The sequence below is a fragment of the Camelina sativa genome, chromosome 19 (assembly GCF_000633955.1).
Source record: "Camelina sativa cultivar DH55 chromosome 19, Cs, whole genome shotgun sequence".
Taxonomy (NCBI): Eukaryota; Viridiplantae; Streptophyta; class Magnoliopsida; order Brassicales; family Brassicaceae; genus Camelina; species Camelina sativa.
The window spans coordinates 4,956,479-4,981,900 of NC_025703.1; the positions used below are offsets into that span (position 1 = coordinate 4,956,479).

General features: G+C 37.7%; 6 protein-coding genes and 1 long non-coding RNA gene across 7 annotated transcripts; 5 read left to right on the forward strand and 2 right to left on the reverse strand.

The window, feature by feature from the left end:
* On the forward strand, positions 1,446–2,390 carry LOC109130782 (receptor-like protein 12). The gene has a single exon (XM_019240812.1). The coding sequence runs from the start codon at positions 1,446–1,448 to the stop codon at positions 2,388–2,390; it is 945 nt and encodes a 314-aa protein (XP_019096357.1).
* LOC104764853 (receptor-like protein 12) lies at positions 4,003–7,263 on the forward strand. The gene is made up of 2 exons (XM_010488449.2): positions 4,003–6,942; positions 7,026–7,263. The coding sequence occupies exon 1, from the start codon at positions 4,026–4,028 to the stop codon at positions 6,936–6,938; it is 2,913 nt and encodes a 970-aa protein (XP_010486751.1). The 5' UTR covers positions 4,003–4,025; the 3' UTR covers positions 6,939–6,942; positions 7,026–7,263.
* On the forward strand, positions 8,343–9,265 carry LOC104764856 (LOB domain-containing protein 21). The gene has a single exon (XM_010488452.2). It carries the CDS (start codon positions 8,593–8,595, stop codon positions 9,085–9,087), a length of 495 nt encoding a protein of 164 aa, XP_010486754.1. The 5' UTR covers positions 8,343–8,592; the 3' UTR covers positions 9,088–9,265.
* LOC104764855 (trihelix transcription factor ASIL2-like) lies at positions 9,735–11,147 on the reverse strand. Its single transcript, XM_010488451.2, has 2 exons — positions 10,150–11,147; positions 9,735–10,038 (listed from the first exon to the last, which is right to left on the reverse strand). The coding sequence occupies exons 1-2, from the start codon at positions 10,895–10,897 to the stop codon at positions 10,025–10,027; spliced, it is 762 nt and encodes a 253-aa protein (XP_010486753.1). The 5' UTR covers positions 10,898–11,147; the 3' UTR covers positions 9,735–10,024.
* Positions 12,304–13,164, forward strand: LOC104764857 (RING-H2 finger protein ATL66-like). The gene has a single exon (XM_010488453.2). It carries the CDS (start codon positions 12,514–12,516, stop codon positions 13,003–13,005), a length of 492 nt encoding a protein of 163 aa, XP_010486755.1. The 5' UTR covers positions 12,304–12,513; the 3' UTR covers positions 13,006–13,164.
* On the forward strand, positions 13,659–14,101 carry LOC104764858. Its single transcript, XR_763808.2, has 2 exons — positions 13,659–13,780; positions 13,893–14,101. It is a non-coding gene; the product is annotated as an uncharacterized LOC104764858 (long non-coding RNA).
* Positions 15,821–25,390, reverse strand: LOC104764859 (clathrin heavy chain 1). The gene is made up of 30 exons (XM_010488454.2): positions 25,092–25,390; positions 24,581–24,785; positions 23,985–24,073; positions 23,810–23,888; positions 23,600–23,727; positions 23,402–23,500; positions 23,209–23,317; positions 23,043–23,122; positions 22,734–22,961; positions 22,582–22,647; positions 21,868–21,984; positions 21,576–21,773; positions 21,376–21,492; positions 21,222–21,281; positions 20,971–21,057; positions 20,756–20,839; positions 20,535–20,669; positions 20,393–20,455; positions 20,210–20,314; positions 20,025–20,137; positions 19,677–19,929; positions 19,465–19,601; positions 19,103–19,381; positions 18,011–19,013; positions 17,428–17,913; positions 17,157–17,327; positions 16,886–17,071; positions 16,635–16,757; positions 16,416–16,526; positions 15,821–16,326 (listed from the first exon to the last, which is right to left on the reverse strand). Exons 1-30 carry the CDS (start codon positions 25,134–25,136, stop codon positions 16,174–16,176), a joined length of 5,109 nt encoding a protein of 1,702 aa, XP_010486756.1. The 5' UTR covers positions 25,137–25,390; the 3' UTR covers positions 15,821–16,173.

Below are 25,422 nucleotides of genomic sequence, written 5' to 3' on the forward strand. Positions count from 1 at the left end.
CCGAATACAGAGGTGTTGCGAATGCTGTAGCTGAGACCATATGGATCCGCAATCTTCTTCTAGAACTTGACTGTCCTCTATCTACGGCCACACTTGTCTATTGTGACAATGTGAGTGCAGTCTACCTCTCTACCAACCCCATACAACACCAGCGCACAAAACATATCGAACTTGACATTCTGTTTGTCCGAGAACGAGTTGCTCTAGGACAAGTTCGAGTCTTCCATGTACCTTCATCCCATCAGTATGCGGATATCTTCACAAAGGGACTCCCTTCCCCTTTATTCAATGCCTTCAAGTCCAGCCTTCACGTTACAAACACATAACGTTTCGACTGCGGGAGGGTATTAGAATAGGAAATTATATATCACTGTATGTTATTTAGGAAACATCTTAATAGCCTTCAACGGCTATATTCCTCTCCACTCTGTATATAATCTTTGTTCACTAATACTCTCAGATCATCGATTGAGATTATACCTAATCTAATACTAACCACTTTTGACCTTTCATATAACGACCTTGCTGGCCAAATCCCAGATTCCATTGGAAACCTTCCTTATCTCACCTCTCTCGACCTTTCGAGAAATAAATTCAGTGGTCGGATTCCATCTTCGATTGGAAACCTTTCTTATCTCACCTCTCTCAACCTTTCGGTTAACAATTTCAGTGGTCGGATTCCATCTTCGATTGGAAACCTTTTTCATCTCACCTCTCTTAACCTTCGGGAAAACAATCTCGATGGTGAAATCCCATCTTCTTTTGGCAATCTAAACCACCTGACCACCTTAGAGGTTACTTTGAACAAGCTCAGTGGGAATTTTCCCATTGTACTATTGAACTTGACAGGGTTGTTAAGTTTATTTATCTCGGAAAATCAGTTCAGTGGCTCGTTTCCTCCTAATATCACTTCACTATCAAACTTGGGAGAGTTTTACGCAAGTGACAATGCTTTCAGTGGAACTATTCCTTCTTCTCTCTTCACCATTCCTTCTTTGACTTTATTTTTTTCCGATAGTAACCAATTCAACGGCACTCTTGAGTTTGGGAATATATCTTCACCATCTAACCTACAATCTTTATCCCTTGGAAGCAATGACTTCAAAGGGCCAATCCCGAGATCCATCTCCAGATTTGTCAACCTTCAGATACTTGACCTTTCTCATTTCGACACCCAAGGCCGCCCAATTGACTTTAGTATCTTCTCGCCTCTCAAGTCTCTCCAATATCTTTACCTATCCTATTTGAACACCACCACTACGATTGATTTGTATGATATCTTATCATATTCCAAAAGCCTCTCTCTTTTAGATCTCTCAGGCAACCATGTTTCAACAACAAACAAAAGTTCAGTTTCAAATCCCCCTTCACAGGAGATATATGCTTTGCAATTATCAGGCTGCAGTATCACCGAGTTTCCAGAGGTCCTAAGAACCCAACATGGAATGACGAGTCTAGACATCTCCAACAACAAAATCGAAGGTCAAGTTCCTAGCTGGTTATGGACTCTACCATATTTGGAGCACGTGAATCTTTCCAACAACACTTTCATCGGTTTCCAAAGTCTAAAGAAGAAACAAGGACTATCCTCTGTCCAGAAACCATCTATGCGGTACTTGCTTGGCTCCAACAACAACTTCACGGGAAAGATTCCTTCTTTCATATGCGCATTGAGTTCTTTAAGCGCGCTCGATTTATCTAAAAACAACTTGAACGGTTCAATCCCTCATTGTTTGGAAAATCTCAATAGTACTCTTTCAGATCTAAACCTTCGGCAGAATAATCTTAGTGGAGGTCTTCTAGAGCATATATTTGAAAATATGAGGTCGCTTGTTCTCGGTCATAACCGACTTGTGGGAAAGCTTCCAAGATCTTTGAATCGTTTCTCTACTCTTGAAGTTTTGAACGTGGAGAGCAACCGAATCAATGACACGTTTCCGTTCTGGTTGGGTTCTCTACAGAAGCTGCAAGTTCTTGCCCTTCGCTCAAATGCATTCCATGGACCAATACATCAAGCCTCATTCCCTCAGTTGCGAATCATCGACATATCACATAATCACTTCGATGGAACTTTGCCATCAGATTACTTTTCGAAGTGGACTGCTATGTCATCACTTGGGACCGACGAAGATCAGTCTTCCCAAAAGTACATGGGAGATGAATCACGCTATTACCAAGATTCAATGGTTTTGATGAATAAAGGTGTAGAGATGGAGCTAGTATGTATCTTAAAAATCTTAACAGCAATCGACTTTTCTGGAAACAAATTTGAAGGAGAGATTCCAAAGTCCATCGGTCTATTGAAAGAGCTTCATGCGCTCAACCTGTCAAACAATGTACTAAGGGTTTGTCTATCCCTATATATATGTAATGAACGATTGAATCAATAAGATAAGAAGAGAAAACCTCATTCGAGTTTCTCTAGTTTACAACATTTTCTCTTTTTGCTATAATACACTAACGTATATTCATTTACAAATCTATTGTCTATATTACCACTAAAATTATATTTGTAAACACAAATATATTTTACTGTTAAAATGTACTCTTTAGTCTTTACTACTACCAACAAATTGTCTTTATGAACATATTAAATAACTTATTATGTCTCTTCACTTTAACATTTTTATAGTTACAAAAACGCATATGTTGATCTTACATACTCATTTTATATATTACAATAGCAGTCTTTTTGAATAAATTATTTGACTGGTGAAAAAAATATGAGACAATCTATTTTTACTTTTTTTTTTTTTACTTCAAAATCTTTTTCTTTATGTAAAGGTGAGTATTTACATTTTTTTAGAAACAGTAATTAATTGTATAATTTTCACAATCACTTTTTATCTTATATAAAAAGTAATAATTTTTCTTGTAAAATTAGCAACTTAAAATTAAAATAAGTAAACAATTAACAGTGACCTTAATTTTAAGTTGCTAATTTTAGCATGCAGAGTTATGTTTAAAATTAGGTTTAATTTTCACAATCTTATAAGATAAATTATATATATATCATAAAATTTGAAATTAGGTTTTATCTTATAATTAGATTTTAAATAAAATTAGGTTTTATTTTATCTATTTTACTTTTATATAAAACTTTTTTATAGTAGGTTTTGAATTTTTACATTATTTTTTAAATTTTTTTAATAAATTTAGAATTGACATGTGTCAACATCTGAATGATACAATTAACACTTGTTACGATGTTGTTAATGAGTAACTTTAACATCAAACTTTATATAATAAGATATTTGAACAAAATCTAATATTTTGCTGAAAAAATCTAACAATCTGTTATCCATAATTTATAACAAGAAAAATATAAACTATCATCTATAATATTGAAAAATATTATTTTCTTATTTTATGAAAATATTAAAAGTTTGAACTATATATAAATATATAATATTGAGAAATTATTTATATTTTTATTCTTTTTTTGTTTGACGACAGAAAAAACAAACCAACGTCACAACAACCAAGGGGCCTGTGTCTTATTTTTAATCCCCTATACTATTGGGCCTTAGCCTTTTCTGGGGTTTTTTCTTTTGCGCAAAATTGATAAAGTCTTGATGCTGAGACAGTGTCGATCATCCAATCACCTAGGAGTACACATTACACAACCAATAACAAAGTCATCTCTCCGATTGTCAAAAAAAAAAAAACAAAGTCATCTCTCCTTGAATTGATTTCTTTTGGGTGATTTAATTTTTTTGGTTAGACAAACACTTTTTACTTTTTTTGAAGTTTCCTGCACGTTATTAAAAGTAAGACAAAATTTGTGGAAATCGACTATTCAAACGTAATTCAAACGTAAAGACTTTTTTTAAGTCTTTTGCGTTTAAAACTGAAAGAACATTTGGTAGAAAGACTAGTTTATAATGTGAGTCAGTCAAGCTGTGTTGGATTTATTACCTTTGTGGAGTAGAATGAATTAGTATTATATGTTTATAAAAGAGATATGGGCACGAAACCTTTTTATATTTACCATCACAATTTCCAGTTTTCTTCATTAATTTTAAATGAAAGGTTTCGGGAACGCAACGATTATCATTCCTATTTCTCTTTGTTTTATTTTCATATTCATTTATCATTTTGAAGACGTGCTTGCGGCTCCTCCTACTAGGCATTTGTGTAGTCCCGAACAAAGGGATGCACTTCTCGCTTTCAAAAACGAGTTTCATATTGGGAAGCCTAATCCTGATTGTATGGAGTATGGCATTGAATCTCATCGGAAGACGGAGTCATGGGCGAATAACAGCGACTGTTGTAGTTGGAAGGGAATCACGTGCAATGCAAAGTCCGGAGATGTGATCGAGCTAGACCTTCACTGCAGCTTTCTCCATGGCCGGTTTTATTCCAATAGCAGTCTTCAAAAACTTCCTTTTCTAACCACTCTTGACCTTTCATTTAATGATTTTTATGGTCAAGTCCCGTCTTTGATTGGAAACTTTCCTCATCTCACCACTCTCAACCTTTCTATGAATCAACTTTCGGGTCAGATTCCATCTTCTATTGGAAATCTTTCTCATCTTATAACTCTCCAACTTTCAGAAAATAAGTTCAGTGGTCGAATTCCATCTTCCATTGGAAAACTTTTTCATCTCACCTCTCTCCAACTTTCGGGTAATTATTTCAGTGGTCGGATTCCAACTTGGATTGGAAACCTTTCTGAACTCAACTATCTCAGCTTTCGGGAAAACAATCTCGTTGGTGAAATCCCATATTCAATTGGAAAGCTTTCTCAACTCATCGAGCTTAGCCTTTGGGGAAACAATCTCGTTGGCGAAATCCCATCTTCGATTGGAAAGCTTTCTCAACTCACCGATCTCCGCATTTTTGGAAACAATCTCGTTGGTGAAATCCCATTTTCTTTTGGCAATCTAAACCACCTGACCTCCTTATTTGTTGGTGACAATAATCTCAGGGGCAACTTTCCCATTGTACTACTGAATTTGACAGGGTTTTCAGATTTAGATATCTCCGACAATCAGTTCAGTGGTGTGTTTCCTCCTAATATCACTTCACTATCCAACTTGGAATATTTTCAAGCAAGTCACAATGCTTTCACTGGAACTATCCCTTCTTCTCTCTTCGCCATTCCTTCTTTAACTGAAATTTTTTTGAGTGATAACCAACTCAACGGCACTCTTGAGTTTGGGAATACATCTTCACTGTCTAACCTAAAATTGTTAGTCATTGGCAACAACAACTTCAAAGGGCCAATCCCGAGATCCATTTCCAAATTTGTCAACCTCTCGGGACTTGAACTATCTCATTTCGACACCCAAGGCCGCCTAGTTGACTTTAGTATCTTCTCGCCTCTCAAGTCCCTCATGTCTCTTGACCTATCCTATTTGAACTCCACCACTACGATTGACTTGTATGATATCTTATCATATTCCAAAAGCCTCTCTCACTTAGATCTCTCAGGCAACCATGTTTCAACAACAAACAAAAGTTCAGTTTCAAATCCCCCTTCACAAGAGATAGATTCTTTGAGCTTATCAGGCTGCGGTATCACCGAGTTTCCAGCAGAGCTCCTAAGAACCCTACATGGAATGGGATTTCTAGACATTTCCAACAACAAAATCGAAGGTCAAGTCCCTGCCTGGTTATGGACTCTACCAAACTTGACGTACGTGAATCTTTCCAACAACACTTTCAACGGTTTCCAAAGAGCAAAGAAGAAACAAGGACTATCCTCTGTCCGGAAACCATTTGTGAGTTACTTTCTTGGCTCCAACAACAACTTCACTGGCAAGATTCCTTCTTTCATATGCGAGTTTCGTTCTCTAGACACTCTTGATTTATCTGAAAACAACTTCAACAGTTCAATCCCTCATTGTTTGGTAAATCTCAATAATACTCTTTCAGTTTTAAACCTTCGTCAAAATAATCTTAGTGGAGGTCTTCCAGAGCATATATTTGAAAGTCTAAGGTCGTTCGATGTCGGTCATAACCAACTTGTGGGAAAGCTTCCAAGATCTTTGATCCGTTTCTCTACTCTTGAAGTTTTGAACGTGGAAAGCAACAAAATCAACGACACGTTTCCATTCTGGTTAGGTTCTCTACAAAAGCTACAAGTTCTTGTCCTTCGCTCCAATGCATTCCATGGACCAATACATCAAGCCTCCTTCCCTCAGTTGCGAATCATCGACATATCACATAATCACTTCGATGGAACTTTGCCTTCGGAATACTTTGTGAAGTGGAGTGCTATGTCATCACTTAAGCCCGACGAAGATCACTCTTCCGAAAAGTACATGAGAGGGGGATCACGCTATTACTATGATTCATTGGTTTTGATGAATAAAGGTGTAGAGATGGAGCTAGTACGTATCTTAAAAATCTACACAGCAATCGACTTTTCAGGAAACAGATTCGAAGGAGAGATTCCAAAGTCCATCGGTTTATTGAAAGAGCTTCATGTGCTCAACTTGTCAAACAATGCTTTCACTGGCTGCATCCCTTCCTCTATGGGGAACCTGAAAGCTCTCGATTCGCTGGACGTTTCCCAAAACAAGCTTTCAGGAGAAATTCCACAAGAGCTAGGGGATCTCCCTTTCCTTGCGTACATGAACTTCTCTCATAACAAACTTACAGGCCTAGTACCAGTGAGCACTCAGTTTCTAACGCAGCCTTGCTCTTCTTTTGAGAACAATATGGGACTTCTTTTTGGCTCTTCTCTTGACAAAGTTTGCAGAGATATTCACACGCCAGCATCACATCAACAATATGAAACGCCGATATCAGAGGACGAAGATGAAGAAGAGGTGATTAGTTGGATAGCAGCTGCAATAGGATTCGTACCTGGTATTTCCTTTGGGTTTAGGATTGGATACATATCGCTTTCCTACAAACCAAAGTGGTTCACGAACCCTTTCGGCCGAAACAATCGTAGACGGAGAAGCACTACAAGTACAACTCACTAGAGAGGTAATGTCCTGACTTTTATACGAATTTGTTAGCTTTCATCAGAATGAAATTATATTTGTTTAACAACTATTTCGTTATTATAGGCTTAAAGCCTATCTGAAGAATCTGGACGAGGAAAGTCAAAGTAACTACTCATTAAGCCAGCTTTGTCCAAATCCAGATTGGTTTAGATTTCTGTTAAGTTTTGCTTTGTGCGTTTCTCTTTTACTCTGTTTTTTGCCAACTTTGTAGTTGAGCAACTCTGTTTCGAACCTTAAATTACTCTCCCTTTCTGTGCACATGTAATTTTTTTTTCCTGCAATGTTATCTTTACTTTTCCTATTAGACTCTCGCATCTATTACGTATGTCCATTGTTCATATCAATTAGTTGCAGAAATACAGAGCAATTACTTAATAAACCTTCTACATGCATGAATATATTCAAAGTAAGTTGTGTCGTTTTTTATTAGACGTTGACATAGCTATTTATTTGTCAACAACCTGCTTCATCCTACACATATTTCAGGGAACTTACAATGAGAATGGAGATGTGTGTGTTTGATGACAATTTATGAGTTTCGTTGTGGCTTAAGGAGAACAGTGATTATGATATGCTAAACGACTACTAGAAAAAGTTAGGAAAGCAAGCCTCTGAGATTATATAAATCACTATTTTTTTAGGGTTAATTTAAGAAAAATGACAAGATAAGAAGGTTTAATTAAGTAAATGACTATTTGTTAAGTTGCTAATTAGCAATTTTTTCCTAAAATTATCATTTCTTATATATATTTTAAGATCCTTAACATTTTTGAATGTTTGATTTAGCTAAAGAAAGTTAATTTTGCGTTTGATTTTTCTTGTTATTGGTATATTCGCAGCCATAATGAATGATGAGTAGAAGAGAGGAAGACAAATAAAGAAGGGAAAATGGATAGTGAAGGGGACGGTGGTGGTGGTGGTGGGCTTCTCGCTCTCTCACTTTTCTTGTCAAATGTCTTGTCTTCTCCATTTCCACACTCCAATTTATATGAAACCTGTGATTTCTTTATTATTTTGACACTCTTTTGATCAAATATGTATAATCTAAAACAAGAACCAAAAGGTGATATGTGATCAATTCTATTTGGTTTTAAGCATCGGCCACTGTGAAAGAAAAGAAACTTCATCTTCAATTTGGAGCAATTTGAAATTTTTTTTTTTTTGTATTTTCCTTGATTGACTTGTTTCATCTAATCCAAACTCTTGCTTCTCTCTTATTCATATATATCCCCAACTTTCAAACAGAGAAAATTAGCTGATTGGTTACTTTTAGTCTCTGTATCTCTATAGTACCTTGTCCTTTGATTTTTCAACATTATACTCAAACCTGAATACCAAATATCTCAAAGATAAACCGGTATATGATTATGATTTATGACCTACGAGCTTGGACTCGAACTCACAACCAATCATGCAATTAGCAAAGAAAAGCTCAAGCCAACACAAATGATGAATAGGCCCATGCCTTGTCCCATTTGTTCCCTTCTCTATTACTTTCAAAATCACTCTTCTTCACAAAAAGTTAAAAGACTCTTATTAATATATAAAGGAAGCACGAGATAAAACTTCAGAAAAAACGATAGCCTAACATTTACCACCCAATATCAAAACAAACAAAAACAATTTTGAGATGAGAGGGCATGAGCCACGATCAAGTTCATCTTGTGCAGCCTGCAAGCTCCTGAAGAGACGATGCACACCCACTTGCATTTTCGCTCCTTATTTCCGCTCAAGTGACCTGATAACTTTCGCCAAAGTCCATAAAGTCTTTGGTGCCAGTAACGTCAGTAAGCTTCTTGGTGAGGTTCCTGAAGAACAGAGACAAGAAACAGTCAACTCGTTGGCTTATGAAGCTGAGGTTCGTCTCAAGGATCCTGTTTACGGTTGCATTGGAGCCATAGCTTCTCTGCAGAAGAAGATGCTTGAGCTTCAACATGATCTAGCCGTTGCTCGCACTCGACTGCTTGCCCATTCTGGGGTCAGCAACCACGTGTCCCCGTTGGATAATTCTCCTGAGCTCGCTGCTTTTCTCGATCTTGTACCTTACAGTGACTTGATGTTGCTTGATGGGTCTACTAGTCTTGATGCTTACTTGTATGATCTTGGACAGCCTCCTTTTGTATAGGCCTTATCTCTCTATCATATCTCTTTTATCAGCTGTAATTTGCACTTTGCTTACAAGTCATCTTCGAGAATCTAAAGTATATCTCTAATGTATGAATTCCAATATGGACAATCAGATGCTTACTTCATCGTTTGTAAGCAAGAATCCAGTTTAAACTTTAAAAGTAACCATCACATGCGATGAGATAACTCAGGTACATGACGAGCCTTGGAAGGTCAGAGTCCTTACCAGTTTTGGACCAAGTGGTAGGCCAAGGAGAGTAAAGTGAGGTTTTCTAGATACAAAGCTTCTTTGTAAGTCAGGTATGAATAGGAGAGCACATGCTTATGCATCCCCAAATTCTACCAAACATGAAACATTGATGGATATGCTTCTGCGATGTTCCTTTTCGAGGCTCCAATAATTCAGCCTCATGTGTCACCTCTTCTACCTCAGGTCACAAGAGTCTTGTCCTGGAGATTCGAGTGCTGCAAAGTCACATAAGCAAACAGCCAAATCAATAGCTTGGTGGGTTTTGATCAATTCCAAACTGAATTATGAATGACTCTGATAAACGAGTTCTCCTCAGAACCGCACTACGCATCAGGTTAAATCTAGGCATTCCTGAAACCTGATTAAGCAGAACACTAATTGCAGATCACAAAAAGAGGGATAAACACTATTTGGAACTGCAGGCACTGATACTTCACAAAAAGTACATCTTGATATGTCAGATACTACGAGAGTTCTTTTGGTAATCCGCATTGCTACTACCAATGTGTACTCTACAATGCTAAAGAAGAAAATGAAAAAGAAGTAGAAAAAAAAAGCATCACTCTAACTTAAGAAAACCTAAAGATCAATAATAATAACATCTTCTCCAATTCGTATGAGCTTTAGATCCAAACATTGCTCCCTTGCCTCACCACAGTAAGTAACTCCTCCACATTCTATAATCCTACAACTTCTTACCTGTACAACAAACAAACAAACAAAGCACCAATTGAAGTTTCAGTAAACTCAAAGATTGATCTCAAAGAGCTTCAAAACTGAAAGCACATAAGGAAAAATGAAAACTTTGACCTGAACAAGCTCTTCGTTTCCCAAGTTTTGACTTCTCAAGCTCCAATTGCATCTCCATCAACATGTTCATGCGTTGTAACTCAAGGTCCTTTGCAACTTCCATCCTCTGCTTCTCCAATTCAATCATCATCCTCTGCTTCTTACCTTCGATTCTTTCAAACGCTTCTCCTAATTTCAGAATCGATCTCGCCAGCTCCCTAAAGGCCGATCCTTCACTCAGATCTACATCTTCAACTCTACGATGCTTCCTCACCACAAAACCCCAATCACCCGCATCATCATCATCTTCATCGTCATCATCATCATCATCGTCGTCAAGAGAGCTTCCCGTCGATTTAGATCCAGCAGGGTTCAAATTAGGGTTCATCAACGCCGACTTAACAACGCCGCCGGAAGGTTTCTTCACAACCGGACCGATCAAGAAATCGAGCCTATCGAAGAAACACCAAGCCGACGAAGGCTTCGCCTTCTCAGTCTTGTACTTCTTCTTCAACGTATCGATCCGGTTCTTGCACTGCACGTCGGTCTTCGGCCGGCCGTTACCGTGGCTAGCGTTAACGGCGTCGGCGACTTCTTTCCAATCGTTTTGCCGGAGATTGCCACGGTTGAGATTGACGTAACGATCTCCCCAAGCTTCGATCAACGTCGCTGTAGCGTCCTCGCTCCACCAATCCTCTCTCCCCGCCGGTAAACGGTTAGATCTGCTCTGGTTGTGAGGCTTCGGGTGAGTCTCCGGCGTCGTCTCCATCTCGGAGAGGGGAGGCTATTGTGCGCGGTGGAGGATTGAGGCTTAAGATAAGAACTCTTTGTTGTTGTTGGATCGGATTGTTTTAGGTAAAGAGAGAGAGAAGAGTAAAAGAGAAAATTACGGTTAAAAGACGATTTTGATTACCGGCGGTGACGTCATCAACGGCGATTATCTTCTTTCTCTCCTACCTCTGCTAACCGAATCCAACCACTCATCCCTTGTAACCGGTTATCGAGAACCGGTTTAGTCGTAAATTGAGTCATATCATATGTACTAAAGAGTATGGTCAATGTCAAGCTTCGTTTAATAAGGGTAATGATAACATAGATTACATTATTAAACTGATTGACAATGATGGTTTAGGTTTTGGAGTGTGTTTCCTATAACATTTGAAGCGGTTTGGATTAATGATTAATTAATCTCAATAGTTCATTAATGTCATGATTAAAAAGATATGTTATTATGGAATAATAATAAGAAAAAACTATTATAGGTTTGATGTGTTACAGTAACTAGATCATTTATGTTTCGCTTAACAAATCGGAGTTTGGAAGTGAAAAATGGTGGGATGTAATTAAGGAAAGATTGATGGGTAGACAAATCGTTAGGTAAGGGAGAGCATCCTAAACGTGTTTAGGTCTTTATAGACTATTGTATGTTAAATGTTTCGTGCCGTGTCTTGTCCAATTGTCTTTTTGCTGTCTTACCAGTTGATATGTTAGTCCATGCCTAACTTACTAATGCTTTTGTAACTACGAAAATGTTTGAAAAAGGCCAAGTTTTGTTGTTGTCAATAAGTGTCTTATGATGGTATGGATGAAGAGCTAATAGAAGAAATCTGTACAAATAATTTGATTTTCTAAACTAAATATGATATTCCTACATCATCATTTTACGGGAAGAACCAAATCATAGTCATCTTTTGCAGCACATTGGTAGTAGTGGATAATAAAGAGTTCAATGAACAAGGAACGTTATGAACTTAATTATGATCAAATTTACATGCTTGGTTTATGTTCTACATACTAGTTTTTTCCGAAATTATCGATTGGCGTCCATGTCAATGACTTTTGAATCTTTGATGCAATCGATCTATTGTTACTTTTAAATCACGTTACATTTAATCAAGTTAATCGTGCTCGACAAAGACGTACGGTGAAGCAACTAAGAAAATGTAGCCAATTAATTAAATTCTGATTGTTTTGTTGCTACTTGCTACGTACTTTCCAATTGCTACTAGCCTACTACCACTTCTTGAAAAAACACACAAATTATTGCATGTTGCCTAATATATTCTTGAATAATGTTAACCGAAACTAAAATTAAGAAAAATACAAACAATATGGTAAAAAGTTTATAAATAAAAATAAAACTACACATTCCTCCAAACCTGACTCTTTACTTGTACATACAGTTGTACTACTTGTGGAAGCTGCAGTTAACTCAGATTAATATTCTCTTTGCTTATTTTTTATTAAAAGTATCAATACAATCACGTGACGACTGATGTTAACTGTATTACTATATGTCTATATATATATTACATATCACACCGTGTTCACAATCAACGTCGTCCATAATTAAGAAACAACTAATCCATCGCCAACCGGCAAAAAATGACGTCATCTTCACCGTCTCCACAAGCCTCCATGCTTTTGTACTGGCACGACAACCAATACGACGACCGCAACTTCCAGATTCATGGCCGTACACTCTTCTTCGCCGTGGCTCTGTTATCCGTCGTCTTCGTCTTCGCTCTACTCACTCTCTACATCCACCGGAGCTGCCTACCACACACTTCCGCCACTATTCTCCACGCCCCGTCTCCTGATCAACACATGCTATGCGTCCGAGGAGGGCTTGAGCCTGCTACGATCAGAAGCTTACCCGTGGTGCTTTTCAGGAGAGAAGCGGCGGAGGATGAGGAGGAGGAGTGTTGTATATGTCTTGGTGGTTTCGAGGAAGGGGATAAGATGAAACTGCTTCCTCCGTGTAGCCATTGTTACCACTGCGAATGTGTGGATCGGTGGCTTAAGACCGAGTCGAGTTGCCCGCTATGCCGAGTCTCCATCCGAGTGGACTCGTCCATGTCGTTGCCAAGCCAATGAGACAGCTAGAGTGATAGTGATTAAAGATATTAATATGTTTTTTTGTCATTGGGTGAGTCAAAGATTTTAGTTAACATTTTGCATGGCCGTGGATGGAGAGGAAGATATTTTACACACACGAATGGTTATGGTTTCTTCTAACAAAATTTAATTTTCCTATTCTGTCTTTATCATTGATCGTGAAGTTTTGATAACTTTTATATTATAAACGTACAATGATGGACATTCCTTGTGTAGATAATTTATAATTATAAGGGTAAATTAGTTAAATATTAAATGATAATATAAAATGATATTTTATTTTATTATTATTGCACACACTATGTGATACAATATTTACATGGTAAAATTTTGAACAAAATAACATGTTGTTTCGATTAATATGTTATCTTCTCAAACTTGCACATACCAAGACAGATGGAATGAATTTTGGGGATTATCCATAGTTACTTGAAGTCTTGAACTAATAATATATATAAAAATCATGGTTATCTAAATTGTAGTTAAAAAGATTTTTTTTTTAAAAAAAAAACAGTAGTGGTTAGAAAGGCATCAGTATGGGCTTTATTGGCCATTAAAGTAGTTTCGAAAAGGCCCAATACTTGCAAAAGGAGTAAACGAGTGTTTACTGTTTAGGGTTTCGCTATCATATAAAGAAGTAATGTGACTGAAAGCAACAAAATCCTTCTGATTTGTCGGCCGCTCATTTTTTTACCTGAAATCTGCATAGAATCAGAAGACTGAAGAAGAGTGTGAATTCGCCATGAGGGCTAAGGTGAGTAATGGGTTTCAGTTTTTGTATGGATTTGTTTGATTCGTGAGAATTGGAATAGTAGTGGGTAAGATTTGAATGGTGTGTGTTTGTTGTTGGGTATTGATTGTATCAGTGGAAGAAGAAGCGTATGAGGAGATTAAAGCGGAAGAGACGAAAGATGAGACAGCGATCTAAGTAGAGAGTTTCTTCGAACAAGCCCTGTCTTTTTTTGTGTTTTTTTTTTGAGTTTTTTGTTTGAATCCTTCGTTGAACGAAATTGTTGAATGTTATGTTTTATTACATTGAAAATTTCACTTAACTTCTGATCTTCGTTCTGCTTAATTATGATTTTGATGTGCTTTTTTTTTGGGATAAAATGTGAATTAATGCTCTGAAATTTATATTACGGTAATAACTTTGAGATGAACTGATTGGTTCGGATGTTAATGATGGGGATACAAATTTAAAGGAGTGAGTATTGGTCACACCTAGCTTTAGGGAGTCTCAATCTCAGAAGGTACAAATCTCCTAAGAACAAAAGTAATGATTGTTGTTGTAGCTCTGCTTCGTGTTCCAATTTCTGGTTCAACATTCAAAAAGATCGGCTTTAAAAATTGGAGCTTCGTTTTCCTACCACTATGTCTCCTATGCATGTTGATCGCTGTGGTGACTCTAGATCATCATGTTCATCTCTCATCAATCAAATCTCAGGGCTCCCCTTTCAAATTTCATGTGACTTACTTCATGGGTCACAACTATGGACTTCTAACATGGAGCCGGTGTTAGTTTTGCTAGCTGGTTGTAAATTTGTATGTTCGTGCTAACCAATCATATAATAAAATACCATGTACGTTCTTAGACTATCCTCATTGGTTTAGTTTCTTAGTTGTTTCTTAAGGCATTTTTAATAATAAAGAAAAGAGAAGAAACTTTGCTAAGAGTTAAGGAAAATTTTGTTGATTATTGGTAGAACCAAATTTAAAGGTTTCTTAGTAATAAATATAGTAAAATAATAATTAATAAATGAAAATATTCAAAATTATTTTTGATATTTTGCTATATAAACTACAAAAACCATATGTACTTCAATACTTTAAATTTACAAAGACAATTCAGCTAACAATGGCTGTTAAAAATCAGTTTTGATGTTTTATTTTTATGACCAAAATATCTTTGCAAAACATTACATTATTTTGTCTATTCTACACTTAATCAGCAACTAATGCAAATACGGTTTTTGGGGTTTGACAGACTTCGTGTGTTTCATTGGAGAACATGTATACAGAGGCAAGACCAAAATTTCGGTACATAGAAAAGCCCTAACATTCCTCCACTGGTTCAGTCACCTAAATTCGAGTGAACTAGAGGGTCACGGTAATATCTTCCACGTTCCAATACCCAAGACACAGGTGTCTTGATCAATGGGAATCGCCGATTTGTCGAGAGAGATAGAAGAGAGAACACGAAGAAGAAAGAGGAATGCCAAAAAAAAATTAAACCCATTAAATTCATTTTACCATTCAACCATTGATTTGGTGACACCTGTCACTAAGAAACGTTTCTTTCAATCCTAAAATTAGAAACAATCCTTCCAATCCTTAGCTTATCTTACATTAAAAATAAAAATCTATACCTAAGAAATTTGCTAAGAAACAGAGAAGAACTACCAATGAGGATAGTCTTAGAAGTTGGTTTATGACTCTTGAGAGTTTAGAAGTGGAATAAGTGCCTTCAGTTTTAGTGATTAGGAATTAAGTTTTTTCTCTTGTTCTTTTGATTGCAATGGTGTATAAGGATTTTTCTTTTACCTTGCATATTTTATATACATAGAAATTGTTAACAATTGAGACGTAATTATAGGAGGAAAAATACTAGAAAGGTGCAAAAAAACAGGGCAAATTAAGTCGGGGAAATTTAGTATTTATGTTGACTGAATATTGTCAGAAATAGGGTTAAATTATACTATAAACTTTCTGGTAACCAGTTAGCGTTTTTAAATTTTGCCGAGAGCAATGGTTATTGTGAGTCATCTCACAAGATAAAAAGCCAATAACAAGATGAAGTGTCCGAAGAAAAACTCCAGAATTGCTTAAAATGTCGAAACCTTAAGTGAAAAGAAAACCTCATGAGATAGAATCCCAAAGTAAAAATGATAAGACTATTAGGAGAAGTCGCATCTCCTCCAAATATAAACAGTAAAATGGGCTTCAATCAAAAATGACTCATCTAAAACCCCCCAAAGAATATTACAGAAGAAAGCAAGTTTATTATCCACACATACCTATATATATTATACAGCGAATCCAAAGAAGGAAACATTCCGACGATTCCAGTCACAGCCCTGTAGTAGGTAGACGAATACCAACATGGCAGATTGCACTACTATGAGATTTCATTTTTTTCCCCCAATGGTCTTAGTAACCACCCATCGGTGGCATTCCATATGGTGGCATTGGAGGCATTCCTGGCATTCCGCCCATTGGTGGTGGCGGACCATACCCACCACCTCCCATTCCTGGCATCGGTGGTGCGGGTAAAGCAAGTGGCAATAATTGGGCGTACATGTTCTGTATTCGAGAAACAAAAACAAGATATAAGTGTGTATATATTGATTTGTTTTTATAACATTTTACTGTATGATGCCTGAGTGTAGTACCTGTTGGGACATGACATCCTTCTCTTCCTGTTCTTTGGCCTTCACCTCTTTTTGTGCCTCCAGCTTGTCCTTGATTAGCTCATCCACTTTGCCAGAGTATTCTCGGATAAACTGCAAAGAAAAAAAGGACAGTATAAAAGAGAGTTGATCTCTATAGCGTTAGTACGGTTCCTATCACATCAAGTAGAGAGTATCTGAGGGATTTGGATGATATATTACCTGGAGGAGATACGGGAAGGCAAAGTCGATCATATTGTTGATCCAAGCGAGTTCGAGAGCAACGTCTGGTCGGATTAAGTCATAACAGACAAAGAGACATGTAGCAAAGCATTCCTTTTTCCCCTGTATAATCAGAGCACAACATACAACAAAGGCGAGTATTAATTTCGTCATCAAGACCAATAGACTGTTTTACCAAAAGCAAAAAATTAATGGCATTCGATGTAAACCTGCTTGAAACCCATCCATACCTGTTCAATGAAGTAGACGAGAAGTTGTTCCGCAAGATCATGGTCGCCAGATTGTGAAGCAGTTTCCATACAGTCCTTGTACATGTTATCTTTCTTTGACAAAGCAATCGATTGCTTCCATCTACCAGCTTTCTTGTAGATATAAGCAGCCACACGTCTCATTTCGACAAGCTCGTGTTTCTCAATCTGTTTTGCACCATCCACATGAAGATAAATTAGTATACAAGGGAAAATATAAACGTGTTCTCGATAGATAGATTTAAACTCTTACCTTCTGAGCGAGACCTATCTGGTCAAAACTGTCATGCAAATCGATAGACTCGCGCAACCTGTCATAGTCTTCTTCTTCTACGTATATCTCATTCAGAGCTTCATTTACAGCAGAGACATTGTTGCTCTGAACTGCAACCATGTATGGTTTAATAAGGCGCAAGTGACCAGCCTGAGATCAAAAACAAGAAAAAGAATCATCAGAAATTGATTGTTAAGCCACTGCTGATAAGTTTTAAGGGAAAGTTTTAAATCAATGGTCAGCCTCTAACCTTGCGCATAATATCAACGACACGCGTGTGATCTAACCGCAGAGCAAGCACATTGAGAAGATCGTTGATTATATCAGGATGCTCTTGCAAGTAGAAGTGAACGGCCTTATAGTAAAGCTCAACATTTGCAACCTTGGCAACGATGTCTTTGAATTGCATGTGCTCCCATGCTTCAGGAGAATGGTTCATGACAGTGGTTGCAGCATTATCAAACTCATCATATTGAATGTAAAGATAGGTAAGTTCCTGCCAATGCTGTTGTTCATCACAGGCGCGGATAAGCTTGGGAATATTGAGGCGAGTTGAGAACAATTTGATGTGTTCCATAAGCTTTTCATAACGATATCTGGCGTACAGTACACCCAACTCGGTGAAGATCCCCATGTGCGCACGTTCCAGACCAAGTCCACTCTCCATAAGCGAGATCAATTCATTGAAGCATCCTCTGCTCTGGTAGTACTCGCTCACTTCTTCCAGGTCATCCACCTATCAAAGCACAAAAAGATTACAAAAAGGCATACAAAACTGAAAACTGAAACCAATTAAAAAACTTCTCTGGAGCTAGGATCAGGTATTTATCCACCTGTATGATAATGTTAAGTCCACAGATTTGAGCAAGTCGGAATTCCTCAGCATCAACACAAGCAAAGCAGACTTCCTTCCATGTCTTTGCACTGTTTGCTTTCCTTGCAGCATCAACAGCACCTTGGAACTGTTGCAACTTCACAAGTGTGACGGCTAGCTTGGCCCAATTCGATATGAATGCATAAATTATCTTTGCAGCCTCATACAGAGCTTCGTCATACAAGCGGTCACCAACATTTTGAAGGTTAGCAACGTTGGGCATCAGAATAAATTCTTCAATCTCACCCAACCTTTCAATCTTTGCATAAGCATAGATGAGCTCGCTATCCACCTTGGGTTCCTTCACCTTCTGTCTAACCATCAAAAGGTATCTGACCAAGTCATCATAGACATTAGTATCTTCAGAGGCACGGATGACCTCCAGGAACTGAGTGGCATCATCAGCTCGGATAAAGGACTCAATAGCATCACTGACTAGTCCATCCCTGAGCTGAGCCTTAGCCACTTGACTCCAAACAGAATCTTCTTCGACCCGGAAAGCAAATTCAACAGCACGTTCAATGCTTCTGACATTATCCAACAATACATTGACAGCCTGAACATTTAAGTTAAACTTCTTGAAAATCGCAAATGCTTCCTCGTACAATTGCGCATCAACCGCCACTTCTCCAACAGCTGGACCATCAAAATTATCCAGCCTGTTAATGTAATCCATAACTCTAGACGGATCTGCCTTAATAGCTGTCAGTATAAGCAGATTTTGCAGATTGAAATTTCCACTGAAGGCAGAATTTTGAAGCACAATTTTTTCAAGAAGCTCAATAAGCTCATGCGGCAGATCAGCAGTCATGAATGCTTTAACAGCTGCAGAAACTTGCTCTGGGCTCTTGCTTTCTGGTAAAGCAGTAGACACAACTTGGTCAATAAGTTGCCTCCTATATTCATTTTCTTCCGTAAGAACCTTCTCCCAGAGGTCACCATCCATCCTCTCCACTACGTACCTGCAGTTGTAAAACCGTGTATAAGCAAGCAGTCTACAAAGTAACCAGTGTGGAATAAGTAACAAGTCTGGTAAGCAATGATCAAATACCTGGCTTGTAACTTGAACAAAGAGTTCTTGTTGGTGACATTGATGAGTTCCTCATCACATTGTCCTCGTCTGTATGCCACAACAGCCAGAGTGGGATCACGTTTCTCGCAGTACTTACCCACAACCTTAGAGTCGTAGTAAGGATTGGTGGTCAGGAAATGCTCAGGATTGTTATTACTGTCTATGATAATTTTACCCAAGGCATTATGGACATGCACATCTTGGCTTCCCTCACTAACTAGATGCTCTAAGAACTGAGTGAGGAGCCGGAGTCGATTTCTGAAAACAAAGATACATATTAGAGCCTCAGGAACAAAGAGCATATATATGAACAGACACAAGATGACTAAAAGGATTCGCACCTCTTTTCACATTCCTCGACAAGGGGTTCAACGGGAAGTAATGAACGAACAGAAAGAATGAGGCCTTTTATAAAATCTTCAGGACATTCGTCATCAAGCAACTGCCCCACAACTAAGGGAGCATTCCCAGGATTCACCTACAAAAGAAATCACACGTAAATAGTGAATGAAAGTTCTACCGTATTTATCAATAGTCTTAAGTAACTACTTACCTTCTGAACGTAACCTTCAATATAACGCAGCATGTTGTTTGTGTAGAGGTAATGAGTAAGATCAGGCACAAAGCCGAAACGATCACAGACATTTATCAAAGGTCTGGCATCAGGAAGCTTAGCTTCCATCAAAAAGTTCTTCGTCTTTTCAGCATCATAAAAGTTAGACTCTCTAGTCACACGCTCAACCTCCTTTATTTGACCAGTCTTGGCAGCTGCTTCAATGTACTTGAAGTGAATCTCAGGATCCTCACTATCACACAGAGGGAAGACATTATACGTCATCAGTATACAAATACAAGGATTCTGCTAGTTTGCAGGAATGACAGCAGGTTCTTGATAAATTACCTCATACTCAAATATGAACCTAGGAAAAAGTACAGCCCTTCGTATGACTTAAATTGCTCAAAGAGTTTAATGCATGATTCAACACCAAGTTGCTCACAGTACTCCTTGCAAGCCTGCATAAACATGGACACATCAGTGTCGCATTAAACAATAAAATTCATATGTTACCACATTACAGCACATACCTGAACGATTATCTGAAGGTTGCCTCTCAGGTTGACCAGCAGAAGATCTTTCATGCACTCCATAGCCCACTCGCTAGAAAGAGTACCGAAAAACTCAACAAGAGCCTGGATAATTGAGTAGAGAGATATTCAGCAACTCGAACAGCAAGGAGTTTAGCAAGCAATTAAGTTCAAAGGTAATACCTGTGGCTCAATAGCATGTGTGTTCACAATTACACGTTTGATATCAGGTAACTCTGAGTAATGCTGCCCAAAGCAAATGGAAACTTAGTTAGAGATGAAAAAATACTGCATCTATTAGGCCAAGAAGACATTGAACAAAAACCTTTAAGGATTGGATGTAAAGTCCAGCCTTTTCACAAAGCTGAGCAACACGAGGCCGGTCATAATGGCTGAACATCCCATTTGCTAAGATTGCATCAGCCACATTAGGAAAGGTTACCAAATTGATCTCCAAAACCTGTGTTGACAGTGCACTAAAAGGTCTTAGAAAAGAAGGTAACAAAGAAAAGCACAGAGACGTACAAGGTTGCAACTCTTTTCAACCTTAGTTTGCAGAAAAGCATGCTCAGGTAAATTTGGCTTCAGAACATCTAGAAGGAACGCAGTCGCTTCACGGATCAAATTTCTCTGAATATGCAAAATTATAAGTAAATTAGTACAAGATACCTCTAGTAATAAATAGATTCAGCATACAGATGCCGAACAAGTAATGAGCTACAAATACTGATGTATACAGTATATCCTACGTGTTCACCTACCTGAAGGAAAAGATCAGTGATAGTGTTGTAGTCAACTGGACAACCTCCTTCCATTTGGGACATCATTAAAGCAAAATTTACTGCTCCCTGCAATTTGCAGGAAAAAAAAAAAGATTTTTGAAATTTTACAGGGAAAAATTAATCAAGAAGAATTAATTTATGGCTCTTATTGTGATACGGAGCAAGAATCTCGTAAACTAGTCCTTCCATGGTTTAATATGTTGCAAGTATCAAAAGTGCACCACACTAACCTGAGGATCCGTACGGAGTATTGTTTGCAGAAGAAACATGTAATCAGGTGTGTACCCAACCTAAAGTCACAACATGAAACAATGACACTTCGTAAGCACAATGACCTTTAAGGTAACAACGGAGGGGGGAAAACTTCAAAACTTCATTGTTTACCTGCTTTGAATAAATCAGTATCTTGTCAAACTCCCTTCGCTCTGCAAAAGCTGCAACGACTTTTGGAGTAGCTCTAGCTTTGATGTATATTTTTAGGGCAAGGTCATTATCCACAGTCTGGAACAAAAAAGATTACCGTTACAACATACTAAGGGAGACACAGGAGTAATTTTAAATGAAAATGGTCATTTTAAGATTACCTTGACAAGGTCTCCGAGTTCTTCACTGCATTCTAACTTATCCTCAGCCAACCAGTTTTCCAAGAGGTTCTTCTTGTTTTGATTCACAACAAGCCGAGATAGTTCCAAAGACTCATATGCATTGAGCTTCCCTCTAGTCAAAAGGGTCCCAAAATACTGTAACAATGGAGGAGTTTGCCCTGCTTGTACAGGAACACTCTGCAAAATTGTATAGTGTAATGTTGTAGTTTCAACATATTATAGTAGACAACAGGTTCACAGACGATTCTTTGTTTGAATATGGAAAAGATACCTGGAATTTAGCCACCGTATCAGGTGTCCGTAGAATACCCTGAGGAGATTCGGCAGCAAGCTCCGCAGCATCCTTGTACTTTGTTTGAGCAAATAACTCTTGGAACCGCTGGACAACCTGTAACATCCAAAATGAATATAAATTTGCATCAACAAATGTGATACAAGCAGTGGGTTTGGAGGTCGAAGGAGTTTATGACCAAATTGAATATGGGATATTTACCAAGTGTTCTAAAGTTACTAGGGTTTTATCAATGGTTTAAATATGATCTAGTATGTATCTGTATAAGATATCTTAGGAGTTTGGAAGAGGTTTATCATCAAACTCCTTAGGTTTTCGTAATCCCAACATTATCAGCTACCCCCTCCGTTTCAGATTAAGTGTTTTAGACTAAATTTTTTTTTTTCAAAACAAGTGTCATTTTATGATTCAATGAAATTTTGATATGAAATCAACTATTTTACTTCTATTTAATATTAATTAACCATGTGACATAGAATAGAAATCCAAGAGGCAATTGTTTTCTAGGGATATAATAGAACATTTAATTATTCCTTCATTTGCTTGAATATGTAAAAAATGATGAATGACACTTGATTATACGGAGGGAGCCTTATCAATTTCTAATTTTCTACATTATTGGCATTTATCGGCAATATTTACTTCACCAAGAAAATAGATCCACACATCTGATCCAAAATAAATATCGCATACCAGATTTTCTGCACCAGGGAGGTTTCCTCTCTTAGCAAGATTGACAGCAAGCTCCAAATTGTTCAACTGTGATGCAAAAGCATAGATTTCTTAGCATGTCAGGATGAATAGATAGATTATATAGAGAAAAACAGAATAAGAGATGAACATACTTGACCACTAATAAAAGGTATTATGGTGGCCTCATTTACTGTTGCCAAAAGAACTTGTCCTCGCCTATTAATGGCATAGAAACCCCCAGCTGCGGAAGCTTCAGATGTTAAGAAAATGGGGTCCGGACTAATCCGATTTCTATAGATAGCAGAAGCCGTCTCTAGATCATACACAAACAGCAGGCCAAGCTTGGTGATGACATATATCAAGTGAAACTTGTGAGGGACCTGCCGGGAAAAAAAAGTCGTGTCATGAATTTACACAAGAAAATTACTGAAGTTAATTGAACATCTAATGCAACTACAAACCTGCATGGCCACAGGAAAATCATCAGCAAAATCTGGAGGGAAAAAGAGATCTGCCTGCTTTTTAGTAAATGATGGTTTTCCTGCAAAAAAAAGACGCCCACCTTTAGACATTGAAAATACCAACTACCAATAACATTGAAAATAAAGAGCAGTTAAGGAAGCTAACCTGGTTGGGCACCAAGCTCAATGACATGCAACTTTGATGTTATCTGCCCAGCATTAAAGCTCTTGCTTGCAAAGGATATAAGAATAGAAGGATTTTCATTCCCAGGGACCTACCAACCATTAATAACGTTGCTTGTTATACTACATTTCAAGATCCGACCATGAATAAACTAACAAAAGAACCACATAGTTACCTTAAACTGCGCAAATGACGCAGCATGTGCTTCAAGGGCCTGGCTCCGTTGTTGATCCACAGAGAAAAGCTGCATATTTCCCTTGACCAGTTGTGGTCTCTACAGAAGAAAATGATGTAACGATCCAGTCAAAAATGTACAACATGACTGCCCTTATGATATCTTAATTCAACATAATACGTGGTGAAGGAAACCTACCTCAGGAGAGCCAGGAGCAATTCCAATCAAGACCAACCACTTCTCATTAGGAGAGCACTTATAGTTTATAATTTGATTGTTTGACAAATTGGCCGTTCTGTCAAACATCTTAACTGGCTCAGAATCACCTGGAAATATCGGAAAAAAAAATGAGAAACAACATATACATGATGATATGAAGAAGAGGACAGTAAGTTAAAGATACAAAACCTTCAATCGACCAATGATAAACAGAAGTTTGTGTGACCAGCCCCAGCATCTTTGGTGTGATCCACTTCCAAAAAGCAACCTATAAAACACCAGTGAGACCAGTAAAATCAGAGACTGTATGAAATATACAACATGAAAGATAATTGGGTTACAGATTATTTGCTTTAACACTCACCTGCTCAGGCATCTGATGTGATTTCAACTTTGCTTTTGCTTCGATGTTAAATATTTGTAGATGATCCTGAGTAGTTCCTGGGACTTGAGCTATATACGAATTTAAGAAAAAAGTGAGTAACAAAGTAAGCAAGATATAAGTAATAGCCAATATAAGGAAACATCAACACTAAACTAGAATTTCTAATTTAACTTCACTCAGCTTGAGACACAACACTGCCACGAGAATATAACACATGTTGGAAAACATGGAACTTCACACTGATATTTTCTACAACATTAAACATGCTATCAACCTAGTCCCAAACAAGAGTATAGGACTCAAACATAAACTCGATGAGTGGTTACTTTTCCATACTGATTTGATAAATCGAATTTTTATACCTCACAACATGGACAGCGTCATTTAAACTTCAACTAAATCAAAAAACAACCTATCCGTAATAAATAGCATATGTAGTTAACAAAAACGAAGTGGGGTTATCAACAGTAGTTCTGGAGAAAACTTCAAAAGGAAACACTTGTGGATTTTATAACTGATAATATAGTTCAAAAGGAACAAGTTTCTTTCGATTGAAGTAAACAACATTTAAATACCTTTTAAGGCAAGGATCCTAGAGTTTGGATTCATAAGAGCAGAATCAGCAGTTATAGGTCTCCTTAAAGGCTGCATCGGCATATTCATATCGATAATAACAACACTGTTCTGCGGTGCCGTCTCCCGTACACAAATGTACTTGTCAGACTCCATAGTAACATTTGTAAACGTGATGAATTGTTGGTTGATCCCAATGCTCGGAAGCTGGAAATATACCATAACAATAAAAACGTCAGTTTGGGCATAGTTCATTAACTTAGTTACAAGATCCACGGCTAGAGACATTCAGGTAACACAGATCTGAGCGTAGGTAGAAAAAATCTGATCATAGAGACGATGAATCATAAACTGACTAAACATACAACGATCGAGTAGAATTCAGAACTGGAATCAATCATATAACAGTGTGAGCAGTACCAAATAGTAAGAAATCAGAGACTACAGCTACAGAAACAAGTTAATCGTCTAAAATTTCAGCTCGATTTACAAAAGGAAAAACGGAGAACTCACCGTTAGGACCTCCTTCATGATGATGGGGGCGTTAGCTGCCGCCATATTTGACCTCAGATCGCGGCAAGAGAATCCGGGGCCAAAATCAGATCCACGGCCGGGACGGGACCGTCAACGGCCAGGAGAGAGGAGCGATGCGAGAGAAACTAAAGAAGATTTGAAATCGCAGCCAGATCTGAGAGAAGTGAAGGAGAGAGAAGTGATGGTGGTGGTGGAAGATAGAGATTCCTTTCTTTTCTTTTTTATCTTTTTCGTTTTTGAAAGTGAGAATGAGGAAAACAGCGATCCAATCGGAGTCACTTGTCGAATATAAGGGTGTGGAGAAGGAGAC